Source organism: Euprymna scolopes, chromosome 9, assembly GCF_053919585.1.
Source record: "Euprymna scolopes isolate OS-2025 chromosome 9, ASM5391958v1, whole genome shotgun sequence".
Taxonomy (NCBI): Eukaryota; Metazoa; Mollusca; class Cephalopoda; order Sepiida; family Sepiolidae; genus Euprymna; species Euprymna scolopes.
In genome coordinates this window covers 165,650,823-165,665,395 of record NC_136490.1, presented here as the reverse complement: position 1 = coordinate 165,665,395, position 14,573 = coordinate 165,650,823, and the positions used below count along the sequence as shown (strand labels likewise).

The window sequence follows — 14,573 nt, the reverse complement described above, 5'->3', positions numbered from 1 at the left end:
AAAAAAAGAATAATTAACCTTTTTTCTGATTGGTCTAAAACTTAAAAAAAAAAGAATAATTTACCTTTTTTCTGATTGGTCTATAACTTAAAAAGAAAAAAGAATAATTAACCTTTTTTCTGATTAGTCTAAAACTTAAAAAAAAAAGAATAATTAACCTTTTTTCTGATTGGTCTAAAACTTAAAAAAAAAAGAATAATTAACCTTTGTTCTGATTACTCTAAAACTGAAAAAAAAAGAATAATTAACCTTTTTTCTGATTAGTCTAAAACTTAAAAAAAAAGAATAATTAACCTTTTTTCTGATTAGTCTAAAACTTAAAAAAAAAGAATAATTAACCTTTTTTCTGATTGGTCTAAAACTTAAAAAAAAAAGAATAATTAACCTTTTTTCTGATTGGTCTAAAACTTAAAAAAAAAAGAAGAATTTACCTTTTTTCTGATTAGTCTAAAACAAAAAAAAAAAGAATAATTAACCTGTTTTCTGATTAGTCTAAAACTAAAAAAAAAAGAATAATTAACCTTTTTTCTGATTGGTCTAAAACTTAAAAAAAAAGAATGATTAACCTTTTTTCTGATTAGTCTAAAACTTAAAAAAAAAAGAATAATTAACCTTTTTTCTGATTGGTCTATAACTTAAAAAGAAAAAAGAATAATTAACCTTTTTTCTGATTAGTCTAAAACTTAAAAAAAAAAGAATAATTAACCTTTTTTCTGATTGGTCTAAAACTTAAAAAAAAAAGAATAATTAACCTTTGTTCTGATTACTCTAAAACTGAAAAAAAAAGAATAATTAACCTTTTTTCTGATTAGTCTAAAACTTAAAAAAAAAGAATAATTAACCTTTTTTCTGATTGGTCTAAAACTTAAAAAAAAAAGAATAATTAACCTTTTTTCTGATTAGTCTAAAACTTTAAAAAAAAGAATAATTAACCTTTTTTCTGATTGGTCTAAAACTTAAAAAAAAAAGAATAATTAACCTTTTTTCTGATTGGTCTAAAACTTAAAAAAAAAAGAATAATTAACCTTTTTTCTGATTAGTCTAAAACTTAAAAAAAAAGAATAATTAACCTTTTTTCTGATTAGTCTAAAACTTAAAAAAAAAAGAATAATTAACCTTTTTTCTGATTAGTCTAAAACTTAAATAAAAAATAATAATTAACCTTTTTTCTGATTAGTCTAAAAACTTAAAAAAAAAGAATAATTAACCTTTTTTCTGATTGGTCTAAAACTTAAAAAAAAAAGAATAATTAACCTTTGTTCTGATTAGTCTAAAACTTAAAAAAAAAGAATAATTAACCTTTTTTCTGATTAGTCTAAAAACTTAAAAAAAAAGAATAATTAACCTTTTTTCTGATTGGTCTAAAACTTAAAAAAAAAAGAATAATTAACCTTTTTTCTGATTAGTCTAAAACTTAAAAAAAAAGAATAATTAACCTTTTTTCTGATTGGTCTAAAACTTAAAAAAAAAAGAATAATTAACCTTTTTTCTGATTAGTCTAAAACTTAAAAACAAAGAATAATTAACCTTTTTTCTGATTAGTCTAAAACTTAAAAAAAAAAGAATAATTAACCTTTTTTCTGATTAGTCTAAAACTTAAAAAAAAAGAATAATTAACCTTTTTTCTGATTGGTCTAAAACTTAAAAAAAAAAGAATAATTAACCTTTTTTCTGATTAGTCTAAAACTTAAAAAAAAAGAATAATTAACCTTTTTTCTGATTAGTCTAAAACTTAAAAAAAAAGAATAATTAATCTTTTTTCTGATTAGTCTAAAACTTAAAAAAAAGAATAATTAACCTTTTTTCTGATTAGTCTAAAACTTAAAAAAAAAAAGAATAATTAACCTTTTTTCTGATTGGTCTAAAACTTAAAAAACAAAGAATAATTAACCTTTTTTCTGATTAGTCTAAAACTTAAAAAAAAAGAATAATTAACCTTTTTTCTGATTAGTCTAAAACTTAAAAAAAAAGTATAATTCACCTTTTTTCTGATTAGTCTAAAACTTAAAAAAAAAAGAATAATTAACCTTTTTTCTGATTAGTCTAAAACTAAAAAAAAAAGAATAATTAACCTTTTTTCTGGTTGGTCTAAAACTTAAAAAAAAAGAATAATTAACCTTTTTTCTGATTAGTCTAAAACTTAAAAAAAAAGAATAATTAACCTTTTTTCTGATTAGTCTTAAACTTATCAAAAAAGAATAATTAACCTTTTTTCTGATTGGTCTAAAACTTTAAAAAAAAAAGAATAATTAACCTTTTTTCTGATTAGTCTAAAACTTAAAAAAAAAGAATAATTAACCTTTTTTCTGATTAGTCTAAAACTTAAAAAAAAAGAATAATTAACCTTTTTTCTGATTAGTCTAAAACTTAAAAAAAAAGAATAATTAACCTTTTTTCTGATTGGTCTAAAACTTAAAAAAAAAGAATAATTAACCTTTTTTCTGATTGGTCTAAAACTTAAAAAAAAAGAATAATTAACCTTTTTTCTGATTAGTCTTAAACTTATAAAAAAAGAATAATTTAACCTTTTTTCTGATTAGTCTAAAACTTAAAAAAAAAGAATAATTAACCTTTGTTCTGATTAGTCTAAAACTTAAAAAACAAGAATAATAAACCTTTTTTCTGATTAGTCTAAAACTTAAAAAAAAAGAATAATTAACCTTTTTTCTGATTCGTCTAATACTTAAAAAAAAGAATAATTAACCTTTTTTCTGATTGGTCTAAAACTTAAAAAAAAAAGAATAATTAACCTTTTTTCTGATTAGTCTAACACTTAAAAAAAAAGAATAATTAACCTTTTTTCTGATTAGTCTACAACTTTAAAAAAAAGAATAATTAACCTTTTTTCTGATTAGTCTAAAACTTAAAAAACAAGAATAATTAACCTTTTTTCTGATATGTCTAAAACTTTAAAAAAAAGAATAATTAACCTTTTTTCTTATTAGTCTACAACTTTAAAAAAAAGAATAATTAACCTTTTTTCTGATTAGTCTAACACTTAAAAAAAAAGAATAATTAACCTTTTTTCTGATTAGTCTAAAACTTAAAAAAAAATAAAATAAACCTTTTTTCTGATTAGTCTAAAACTTTAAAAAAAAGAATAATTAACCTTTTTTCTGATTAGTCTAAAACTTTAAAAAAAAGAATAATTAACCTTTTTTCTGATTAGTTAACAACTTTAAAAAAAAGAATAATTAACCTTTTTTCTGATTAGTCTAAAACTTAAAAAAAAAAGAATAATTAACCTTTTTTCTGATTCGTCTAAAACTTTAAAAAAAAGAATAATTAACCTTTTTTCTGATTAGTCTAAAACTTCAAAAAAAGAATAATTAACCTTTTTTCTGATTAGTCTACAACTTTAAAAAAAAGAATAATTAATCTTTTTTCTGATTGGTCTAAAACTTAAAAAAAAAAGAATAATTAACCTTTGTTCTGATTAGTCTAAAACTTAAAAAAAAAGAATAATTAACCTTTTTTCTGATATGTCTAAAACTTAAAAAAAAAGAATAATTAAACTTTTTTCTGATTGGTCTAAAACTTAAAAAGAAAAAAGAATAATTAACCTTTTTTCTGATTAGTCTAAAACTTAAAAAAAAAAGAATAATTAACCTTTTTTCTGGTTAGTCAAAACTTAAAAAAAAAAGAATAATTAACCTTTTTTCTGATTGGTCTAAAACTTAAAAAAAAAGAATAATTAACCTTTTTTCTGATTAGTCTAAAACATAAAAAAAAAGAATAATTAACCTTTTTTCTGATTAGTCTAAAACTTAAAAAAAAAGAATAATTAACCTTTTTTCTGATTGGTCTAAAACTTAAAAAAAAAGAATAATTAACCTTTTTTCTGATTGGTCTAAAACTTAAAAAAAAAAGAATAATTAACCTTTTTTCTGATGCGTCTAAAACTTAAAAAAAAAGAATAATTAACCTTTTTTCTGATTAGTCTAAAACTTAAAAAAAAAGAATAATTAACCTTTTTTCTGATTAGTCTAAAACTTAAAAAAAAAGAATAATTAACCTTTTTTCTGATTGGTCTAAAACTTAAAAAAAAAAGAATAATTAACCTTTTTTCTGATTGGTCTAAAACTTAAAAAAAAAAGAAGAATTTACCTTTTTTCTGATTAGTCTAAAACAAAAAAAAAAAAGAATAATTAACCTTTTTTCTGATTAGTCTAAAACTAAAAAAAAAAGAATAATTAACCTTTTTTCTGATTGGTCTAAAACTTAAAAAAAAAGAATGATTAACCTTTTTTCTGATTAGTCTAAAACTTAAAAAAAAAAGAATAATTAACCTTTTTTCTGATTGGTCTATAACTTAAAAAGAAAAAAGAATAATTAACCTTTTTTCTGATTAGTCTAAAACTTAAAAAAAAAAGAATAATTAACCTTTTTTCTGATTGGTCTAAAACTTAAAAAAAAAAGAATAATTAACCTTTGTTCTGATTACTCTAAAACTGAAAAAAAAAAGAATAATTAACCTTTTTTCTGATTAGTCTAAAACTTAAAAAAAAAGAATAATTAACCTTTTTTCTGATTAGTCTAAAACTTAAAAAAAAAGAATAATTAACCTTTTTTCTGATTGGTCTAAAACTTAAAAAAAAAAGAATAATTAACCTTTTTTCTGATTGGTCTAAAACTTAAAAAAAAAAGAAGAATTTACCTTTTTTCTGATTAGTCTAAAACAAAAAAAAAAAAGAATAATTAACCTGTTTTCTGATTAGTCTAAAACTAAAAAAAAAAGAATAATTAACCTTTTTTCTGATTGGTCTAAAACTTAAAAAAAAAGAATGATTAACCTTTTTTCTGATTAGTCTAAAACTTAAAAAAAAAAGAATAATTAACCTTTTTTCTGATTGGTCTATAACTTAAAAAGAAAAAAGAATAATTAACCTTTTTTCTGATTAGTCTAAAACTTAAAAAAAAAAGAATAATTAACCTTTTTTCTGATTGGTCTAAAACTTAAAAAAAAAAGAATAATTAACCTTTGTTCTGATTACTCTAAAACTGAAAAAAAAAGAATAATTAACCTTTTTTCTGATTAGTCTAAAACTTAAAAAAAAAGAATAATTAACCTTTTTTCTGATTGGTCTAAAACTTAAAAAAAAAAGAATAATTAACCTTTGTTCTGATTAGTCTAAAACTTAAAAAAAAAGAATAATTAACCTTTTTTCTGATTAGTCTAAAAACTTAAAAAAAAAGAATAATTAACCTTTTTTCTGATTAGTCTAAAAACTTAAAAAAAAAGAATAATTAACCTTTTTTCTGATTGGTCTAAAACTTAAAAAAAAAAGAATAATTAACCTTTTTTCTGATTAGTCTAAAACTTAAAAAAAAAGAATAATTAACCTTTTTTCTGATTGGTCTAAAACTTAAAAAAAAAAGAATAATTAACCTTTTTTCTGATTAGTCTAAAACTTAAAAAAAAAGAATAATTAACCTTTTTTCTGATTAGTCTAAAAACTTAAAAAAAAGAATAATTAACCTTTTTTCTGATTGGTCTAAAACTTAAAAAAAAAGAATAATTAACCTTTTTTCTGATTAGTCTAAAACTTAAAAAAAAAGAATAATTAACGTTTTTTCTGATTGGTCGAAAACTTAAAAAAAAAAGAATAATTAACCTTTTTTCTGATTAGTCTAAAACTTAAAAGAAAAGAATAATTAACCTTTTTTCTGATTGGTCTAAAACTTAAAAAAAAAAGAATAATTAACCTTTTTTCTGATTGGTCTAAAACTTAAAAAAAAAAGAATAATTAACCTTTTTTCTGATTAGTCTAAAACTTAAAAAAAAAGAATAATTAACCTTTTTTCTGATTAGTCTAAAACTTAAAAAAAAAAGAATAATTAACCTTTTTTCTGATTAGTCTAAAACTTAAATAAAAAATAATAATTAACCTTTTTTCTGATTAGTCTAAAAACTTAAAAAAAAAGAATAATTAACCTTTTTTCTGATTGGTCTAAAACTTAAAAAAAAAAGAATAATTAACCTTTGTTCTGATTAGTCTAAAACTTAAAAAAAAAAGAATAATTAACCTTTTTTCTGATTAGTCTAAAACTTAAAAAAAAGAATAATTAACCTTTTTTCTGATTAGTCTAAATCCTAAAAAAAAAATAATAATTAACCTTTTTTCTGATTAGTCTAAAAACTTAAAAAAAAAAGAATAATTAACCTTTTTTCTGATTAGTCTAAAACTTTAAAAAAAAAGAATAATTAACCTTTGTTCTGATTAGTCTAAAACTTAAAAAAAAAAGAATAATTAACCTTTTTTCTGATTAGTCTAAAACTTAAAAAAAAAAGAATAATTAACCTTTGTTCTGATTAGTCTAAAACTTAAAAAAAAAGAATAATTAACCTTTTTTCTGATTAGTCTAAAACTTAAAAAAAAAGAATAATTAACCTTTTTTCTGATTGGTCTAAAACTTAAAAAAAAAGAATAATTAACCTTTTTTCTGATTAGTCTAAAACTTTAAAAAAAAAAGAATAATTAACCTTTTTTCTGATTGGTCTAAAACTTAAAAAAAAAAGAATAATTAACCTTTTTTCTGATTGGTCTAAAAACTTTTGGATATTTGAAGCCCCCATAAAAATAAATAAAAGAACTGCCATCTGTTAGCATAGAGAGAAAGAAAGCAATTATTGACGATGAAGATACAGAACTGTAAAGAATAGATTACTACATAACACCATTGTTCCAGCACGGTTCATGTTCAGCATAAGTGCCAAAGCGATTTAAGGTCCTTTCCTGATCCTGGTGAACTTGAAGAAAGAATTGGATCACTTTAATTACCCTTCCAATAGAAGGGAGTACCTGAACAGGTAAAAAAGAACATGTGTAATAAGTTTTGTAGGCCTATCTAATCTCTTGAAAACCTTCACTAAACCTACAAACTAATATTCAGGTGAGGCAATAATACCCCAGAGCTAGGAGAAGAATTTAGTTGACGGGAGTTAGGGAGTTATTTTCTATCTGTGGCATATTATTGGGACACTATCCAGTTGCTAAATGGCTGCAACTAGCATCTAATTATGTTAAGAAAGGAGCAAGTGGAGTAGATTGAGGGAGCATAGTTGACGGTCAAAGTAATGCAGGAAATTTTAACTGATTTAGAAAAGAATGATCCTGTTACTGGAACTTGGTACATGCCTGAAACAGATAGAGGAGTAATGTGGTGCAATATTGCAATTGCTGAGGTCGTGGAAACTGGTGGTTTGGTGGTGGAATATGCAGCATGGTTGAGAAGAAAATGCCTATGATCATATTAACGTGGCTGAATTAGATGCTGTTCTGAAAAGCATCAATTTAGCTATGAAATTTGGGTTGAAAGAAATCGAAATAAGAACCAATTCAGCCACAATGATTTGTACACGGTTACTTGAAGGTATGCTTTACGAAGGTCTAACACCAATGCATTGGATCCCACTTGCAGTTATTCTCTTAACTTTTCAGTGCATATGTCTGTGTGGGCTGTAAATGGGTCCACATGCTCATTTACTTCCCGATAGTCGAACACCAGCCTCACCTTTTCTTGATTCTGCTGAATGATTGCCATTAATGGGATCAAGCTGTTTGGGGGGCCCAATGTCGTCTCTGGGTATGGAACCAATCACCCATTATCAATCAAGGCTTGTAGCTTGGTATTGTAGTTTGCATGGTCTTTTGCTATACTTTGGTACTCTGTTGCATAATTTTTGTGGCGGCTAATGACGAGACCAATTCCACAACATGGCCCAGGTTCTGGTGCATTGGTCGAGTGAAAATCAGGCTGTTCCAGTTCTATTGTTGCACGCAAAGCAAAAGTTGTCACAGCAAAATATACCTTGCCTCCCTTATCAATATGCACACCACCAAATTTCTTGATGATGTCATCCCCAGAATGAGGTCAAATCTCAATGGTTTGCTGTTTACCACAAGTATGTTAGTGTTCAGAGGATTCCTGTTGAATAATGTTAATGCCATATTGCCAACACTATGGCTTAACAGGCATTTCTGTCCTGCCATCAGAATCGCAGTATTTTTTCGTACTTTGAGTTGACATAACGACCCACTTACAACAGTTTATAAGTGGCCAGAATCCACTATTGCTATCCGATCTAGCCCATCGATCTTTACCTTTATCATAGGGAGCATCTTTTCTAGTTTATGTGGGAAGAGAGGGGTGCTAGCCTCTCACCCCTTGCCTCATTTCCTGGACACCTTGATGCCACATGTCCTTGCTTCTTGCATCAATAACAAGGAATCTTTGGAAACACACTGCCTGATTTGCCTCTGAGCTGCCGGCAGTCTCTGGCAAAGTGATCGGGACTTTCACACTTGTGACATTTTCTTCTCAACCACACTGTGACTGCACCATGTTGGTCGGAGGTTGAAGGCTAGTCTACAGGCACATGAGGAAGAATTCTGCGTCTTCCAACTGCTGCAGCAACAGGTTCTTTCATTTGTGCCTCCTCGTTCATGAGAGCCCAAATCCTTGCAAGAATCTGCTCCAGAGTCATCTGTTTCATTCTGGAGAATCACCACAACTGTTGCCTTATGGAACTGGGGAGTCCTGACATGAAAGCACAACTGAGCTATCGATCAGAGGGGTTCTCTTCTATTAATCATGCAAGATCCTGCGGGTCACCCAAGTATTTGTCAACAGTTTCCACAGAGTATAAACAATGGGAGACAAACTTGTCATATGCCATAAAAGGGTCCGCATGAAAGCCACAACGAGGGCTTGTTTTACTTGCTTCAAATTCTCCCTCTGGTTATGGATTAATCTCCGGTAAATGGACAGCGCACCACCTCTCAGCTTGAGTGGTAGAACAGGTTCGATGTTGTCAACACATTTCACACACCAGCTCCACATGTTCCAACCATTTGAATACTGTGTCATCGGGTGAGATGCACAGTAATTCAGGAATCAGATGGATATCGAATGATTTGCCTGCCATTTCTAAGCCACAACAGTTTGAGAACTGCTGGGTCCTTCTGTCACCCACCCTGAAACTCTCTTTTGAACAGAACTTTTCTCTTCTGTCACCGGTTTTCTGTTTTGATCAAAAGCACAGCACCTCTATCTGTCAGAGTTTGGTCTTTTATCTCTTTGAAATCTCGGGAATTCTCATGGTTGGTCTCACTTTTTTCCCAGTAAAACCAACCATGCTAACTGCTTCCTCTTCTTCTTCTTCTTCTTTCACATATCGACGGCACATAGAGCAGACGTACTGTCTTTCAAAGATGAGTGCATTAGAAGAATAACTACTACAGAGTAGAAAATCTTCCAGGGATTCCAATAAAAAAGATGTGGAATTTTGCAGCTTATTGGGTTCATCAAGGTTTGCAAACAAAGTTATGTATTTGTAACAGAACTTATTGAAATTATTTTTTATTTTAAATTCGTGAAAAATTAAAAAAACAAATAAAATTTCCGTTCCTCTTACCTTAAGGTTAGTTTCAGAGTTGTCAAATCTGTGGCACCTGGCGGTTGGTTGGAATCACTTGGAAATTCTATATTCGAGTGGAGAATTTCCAATTTGTTATATTCCATATTCAACAACTGATGGGCATCATGTTCGTCTCGAAACAACTGATATGCTTCCTTCAGTTTTTCTTCTGTCTCTTTCCTTTCTTTACCGATCAACTCGAGTTTTGCCTGCATCTTATTAATTTGACTTTGAATTTCATCATTCTGATCTTGCAAGATTTTCATATCTGCCGTTAGAGATACGCATTAATTAAAATAAACACATGAATTAAGGAAGCACAACAATAAAAGTTAAAAGGACAAATAAATTAAGAGGACACATCAATTACAAAGGGATATTGATTTAAAGGGAACATTAATCACAGTAAAATTTAATTAGCATTATTTCTAGTTATTATTTTCTTATTCACAAATGCATTTTGAATCTATCACTAACTTCATCCGTCATCATCATCATCACCACAACCAGTTTAACGTCTGTTTTATATGCTTGCAGATGTTGGACAAATTTGAGAAATTGATTTCCTAACTAACCTACGCATGGCCAGAAGGTATGCCGAAATAACCAGAAATATGAAGAGTCACAGAAAATAGGAACTTTTGATTTTTGGAAAATTTATAATAGTGTAGTAAATAAAGGACAATTAGTAATTTGTCCACTATCTTACAACCAGGAGGTTACTTGAATGGCAACCGGGAAAACTGAATTGCTTGTGGGCGATTTGTTTCCAACTCCACCTTAAACCCAGCAAAAACTCTCTCCAAAATGTCCTTATGCAGATTAAAGCCACACTTGATGATCTGAAAATACACTCCTCCTCATGTCACCAATATCCTAAAAACCTTAGCCATCTCAAAGGCATGTGGGTCTGATCTCACTCCTGCTATACGGATAAAGAAATGCTCAGCTATGCTAGCCGTCATACTTTCTAAACTCTACAAGAAATGCCTTGATGAATATCGCTTCCCTAATAGCTGGAAAATAGCCTCTGTGGTATCAGTGATGAAAGAACTGACCCAATCAACGTCAGTAAAATCTTTGAGTCATTAATCAATCAAGTACTTGTCCAGCACTAAGCAAAAGTTAATCTTCTCTCTGACTCACACTATGGATTCAGGCAATACCGTTCAACTGCAGATATTTTAACAGTCATCTCTCAATTGCATATACTATGCACGAGATAAGGAGGAGGAAGACAGAGCCATAGACCTTCATACATCCAAAACTTTGGACAAAATCTGGCATAAAGAGGCTCCTAATGAGAATTAAATCATATAGTATTATTGGATGAATGCTAAATATAACTGTTCATTTATTTACACAATATTTATTTATGGATTTATAACACACGATAATACTGAAAGAAGTTTCACTCGTGCATGATTTTTGACACTGTGTTTTTTCTCATAGCTGAATTTTGTGCAAATGTATCACATTAGATAGCATAAAACGAATATATTGCAAGCATTGTCATCCATATAACTAGGATTTTTTTTAAGTGTGTTTTTTTTTTCTCTCTTGTCATTCCATTTTTGCCCCAAACAAGGCACAGTACCACGTTGATATAGGGGCCTACTATCGGGGACATAAGTTTCAGGGATACTATGTAGGGAGTTGAGCAGTGAGATGTCTGTTCACATTACTCTTGAACTTCTGCATATTGGGAAAGCAGGAACCCGGACTTATGAATAATGTTTGCTTTCTTTTATGAAAATATGTAAAATTATAAATCATGAAAAAAATAATACTATAAATACTGCTATCTGTATAATTACGGCTTTCAGTGGCATATTTTTCTTTTGCTTAGCCAAATAACGTATTATAAACACAAACTTTTGTCTTTTTTTGTGATAATTATTGCAATTATGACTAAACTTACACATATTTATTTGGAATTAAGTATCATTGCAAATTTGAATAAAGCTGTTTTTCTTTTCTGTTGTCATCATAAATTTTGAAGCTATTATTTATGAATCATTAAACAAATGCTTTCTCAATGTTGGAACGGGAAAATTGGGCAAGAGTGAACCAGTTATTTCTTTTAAGTTTTAATATTAACGGCGGGGGGGATTTCTGATTTTTATAATGCAATGATTATTAACAGTTAACTACACTTCTTTTTCATTCGATACCTTCTGATTTGAATTTACAAAAATTAATGCAACTAAAAATAGTATGTTCTCGATGCAGCGATAATAATACCTTATTTGCGTTATCCCATTTCCAAAGCCATCATTTATCAATCATTATTGCTTTGCAAAACCGGATCTTTTTTATTCACCATAAACTAACACTAACTCAACTCTAACCTAACGCTAACCTGGTTTCTGCACTAAATTTTCTTGTGAGCAAAAGCATATTTTTTACAAAAAATATTTTGCAGATGTTCGTTTATAGTTAACTCATTCTTTTGTACTCCACTTGGGCAATGCCGGGACATGGGTTGTGCTAGTATTATATAAAAAGGATGATGTAAACTCTCTCCATCCCTGTATTTTTCCAGTATGTTTGTTTTTGCGAATGAACCTGTTTTTATTGTTTATCATATCACATACTGAAAAATTATAAAATGTATAAACATGCTGAAGAATAGAGCGGCAAAAAAGAAAGCTAGCCATGTATTTTCAAAATCTGCAGATACCGGAAGATTTTCTACTCTGGAAGGAAATCCTTTCATGCTCTTTATTTCCTTGACCGTGACAATATGTTAAAATTTAAATGTAATATAAATAACCGTGTTCCTGCCTTACTACCGTTGCACTTACAAACAAATGAAAGAAAGAAATAAAAATCTGGGTTAGCATATTTTTTCTTTTTTAACAAAACTTTTTATTGCACGTTACTTTAGCATTTCAACACCACTGAAAAGTCTCTTAGCTGCCACATGTCCATTTAGCCTTGAGGACTGTTCTCTTTCCTCTGACTGTACGTCGGTTACAGTTGGCCCATTCTCACCTCCACTTTACGTATTCATTTTCTTTGACATCCACCTTGTTTCTTCAGACCATGTGGTGCATTTTTCCTCCTTTTTTTTCCTTTTTCTTCTTGTGCATACTTCCTAATTTGCATATCCGTGCTTTTCGGCTACTGCTGCTGCTGTTAATCTCTTCACAACCACCCATCCTTTGCTGCTGCTGATATTTCCCCGTGCATGTATATACAATATGTTACACAATATCTGGCCCCTATACAGTAGCCCTTTAATGCTTCAGTGGAAATATGCCTTTTTTCGGCTGATTAATAATTAAAAAATATATCATTTACATGACTTAAAAAAGAAAATTATTTTCTGCAAAAATGTTTGTAACAAATGTTACAGTTAAGCACCAGCCACTTTTTGTTTACAACCATAAAACTATGTTATTGTTTATCCAATGCCTAATTTCCTCCACCTTCATATACAACACCACTGATTTCTTATATTTTCGAATTTATAGTGCTTTCAAATATAGAAATATTGGATATGTTGCTTCTACACACGCACCAGTGTTGTCCGTATACACAGAAAAAAAAACCCCAGAATATTAATAGTTGTCTCCATTTAGTACCAACATTTGTTTTTATTGCTTGACAATGAAGAAACAAAAACAATGTCTATAATTCATTGAAGAAAATCTGAGTCAGCAGAAATATTTAATTTATAATTTTTTTTATTTGTGAAAATAATTATATATTCTTTCAAATTTTGAAGATTCTATTGCATAGTATAGCTAATGAGAAGATGCTATGCCAGTTTTAAATCTATATAAATACACAAAAACACACACGCACACAATACATATATACATATAGAAGAAAAATTAAACTGTAAACAAAGATTTTTTTTTTAAATGTGTATTTAACTGCCTAATATCTTGAATTCAAGGACAATATTTATTCCAAAAGAGAACAGATGTCCAAAAGATATAAAGCAATTTGAGGAGAGAAGCTGTAAAATCCTCTGTAAGCCAATAATTATTTTTCGTTTGAAAAAAGAACAAAAACGTCGTTTTCAACTTCAGCTCTATTTTAAAACAAATACAAAACGCTCTTTTTTATTATTGTATACATTTACATGCAAATACATATACAAAAACAATATAAATATGAATAAAAAATATAAATATACATTTACATGAAAATACATATAAAAAATATAAATATGAATTTAAAATATAAATAGATGACAAAACAGTTATATTTTTATTATCTTATACATTTACATGAAAATGCATATAAAAAATATAAATATGAATTTAAAATATAAATAGATGACAAAACAGTTATATTTTTATTATTTTATACATTTACATGAAAATGCATACAAAAAATATAAATATGAATTTAAAATATAAATAGATGACAAAACAGTTATATTTTTATTATTGTACGCATTTACATGCAAATACATAAACAAAAAATATGAATATAAATATAAACTATAAATCTATAATATAAAGCTGAATGTGTGTGTGTGTGTGTGTGTGTATGGTCACGAACAGGCTCTTATATGGTTGACTATTTTAAAAAACTGATTACATATAATGATAGAAGGTTTATTGAGACACAGGAATGGGTAGGGTTGATCTGGTGGAACGGTGGTTCATTAAAATTGTGGGGTCTGCGTTCATGCCTTGTCCACAAAGTATGGAAATAAAAAATTTTAAAATTAAAAAAAAAAACGTTTACAAGTGTTTTTTGATATAGATGTACATAATAATACTTTGATAAGTATGTTTTAACTTAAATAGGGATGGTATAATAAAATTGTGGGGTCTGCGTTCGCGCCTGGCCTCCATAGAATGGAAATAGGCACAAACTTTAATAAAGACTTTTCATCTCTATCTGCATAAGTATACTTTGATAATTATGTTTCAGTTTGAAGAAATATGGTATAATAAAATTATTGGGTGTTCGTTCGTGCCTGACCTCCATAGAATGAAAATATGTCACAAAGTTTAACAAGGTTTTTTAATATAGATCCACAGAATATTGTGATAAGTGTTTCAATGTGAACAGGTATGGTATAATAAACTATGGGGTTTATCTATTTTATTTTTACTTTCATCATATTTTGCTTTGGATTTGATACCTCCAAATTCGAAACTATCACTTTACAACCCTTCCTTTT

General features: G+C 27.6%; 1 protein-coding gene across 2 annotated transcripts in view; it reads right to left on the bottom strand.

Annotated features, from left to right (window-relative positions):
* The window catches only part of LOC145284966 (translin-associated factor X-interacting protein 1-like), a 378,099-nt gene that overhangs the window by 182,793 nt on the left and 180,733 nt on the right, over nucleotides 1-14,573 (bottom strand). For both annotated transcript variants that reach the window (XM_080134070.1, XM_080134071.1), the window contains exon 6: nucleotides 9,419-9,689. In XM_080134070.1, the coding sequence (XP_079990196.1) occupies nucleotides 9,419-9,689 (271 nt within the window). The remainder of the gene's footprint in view (nucleotides 1-9,418; nucleotides 9,690-14,573) is intronic.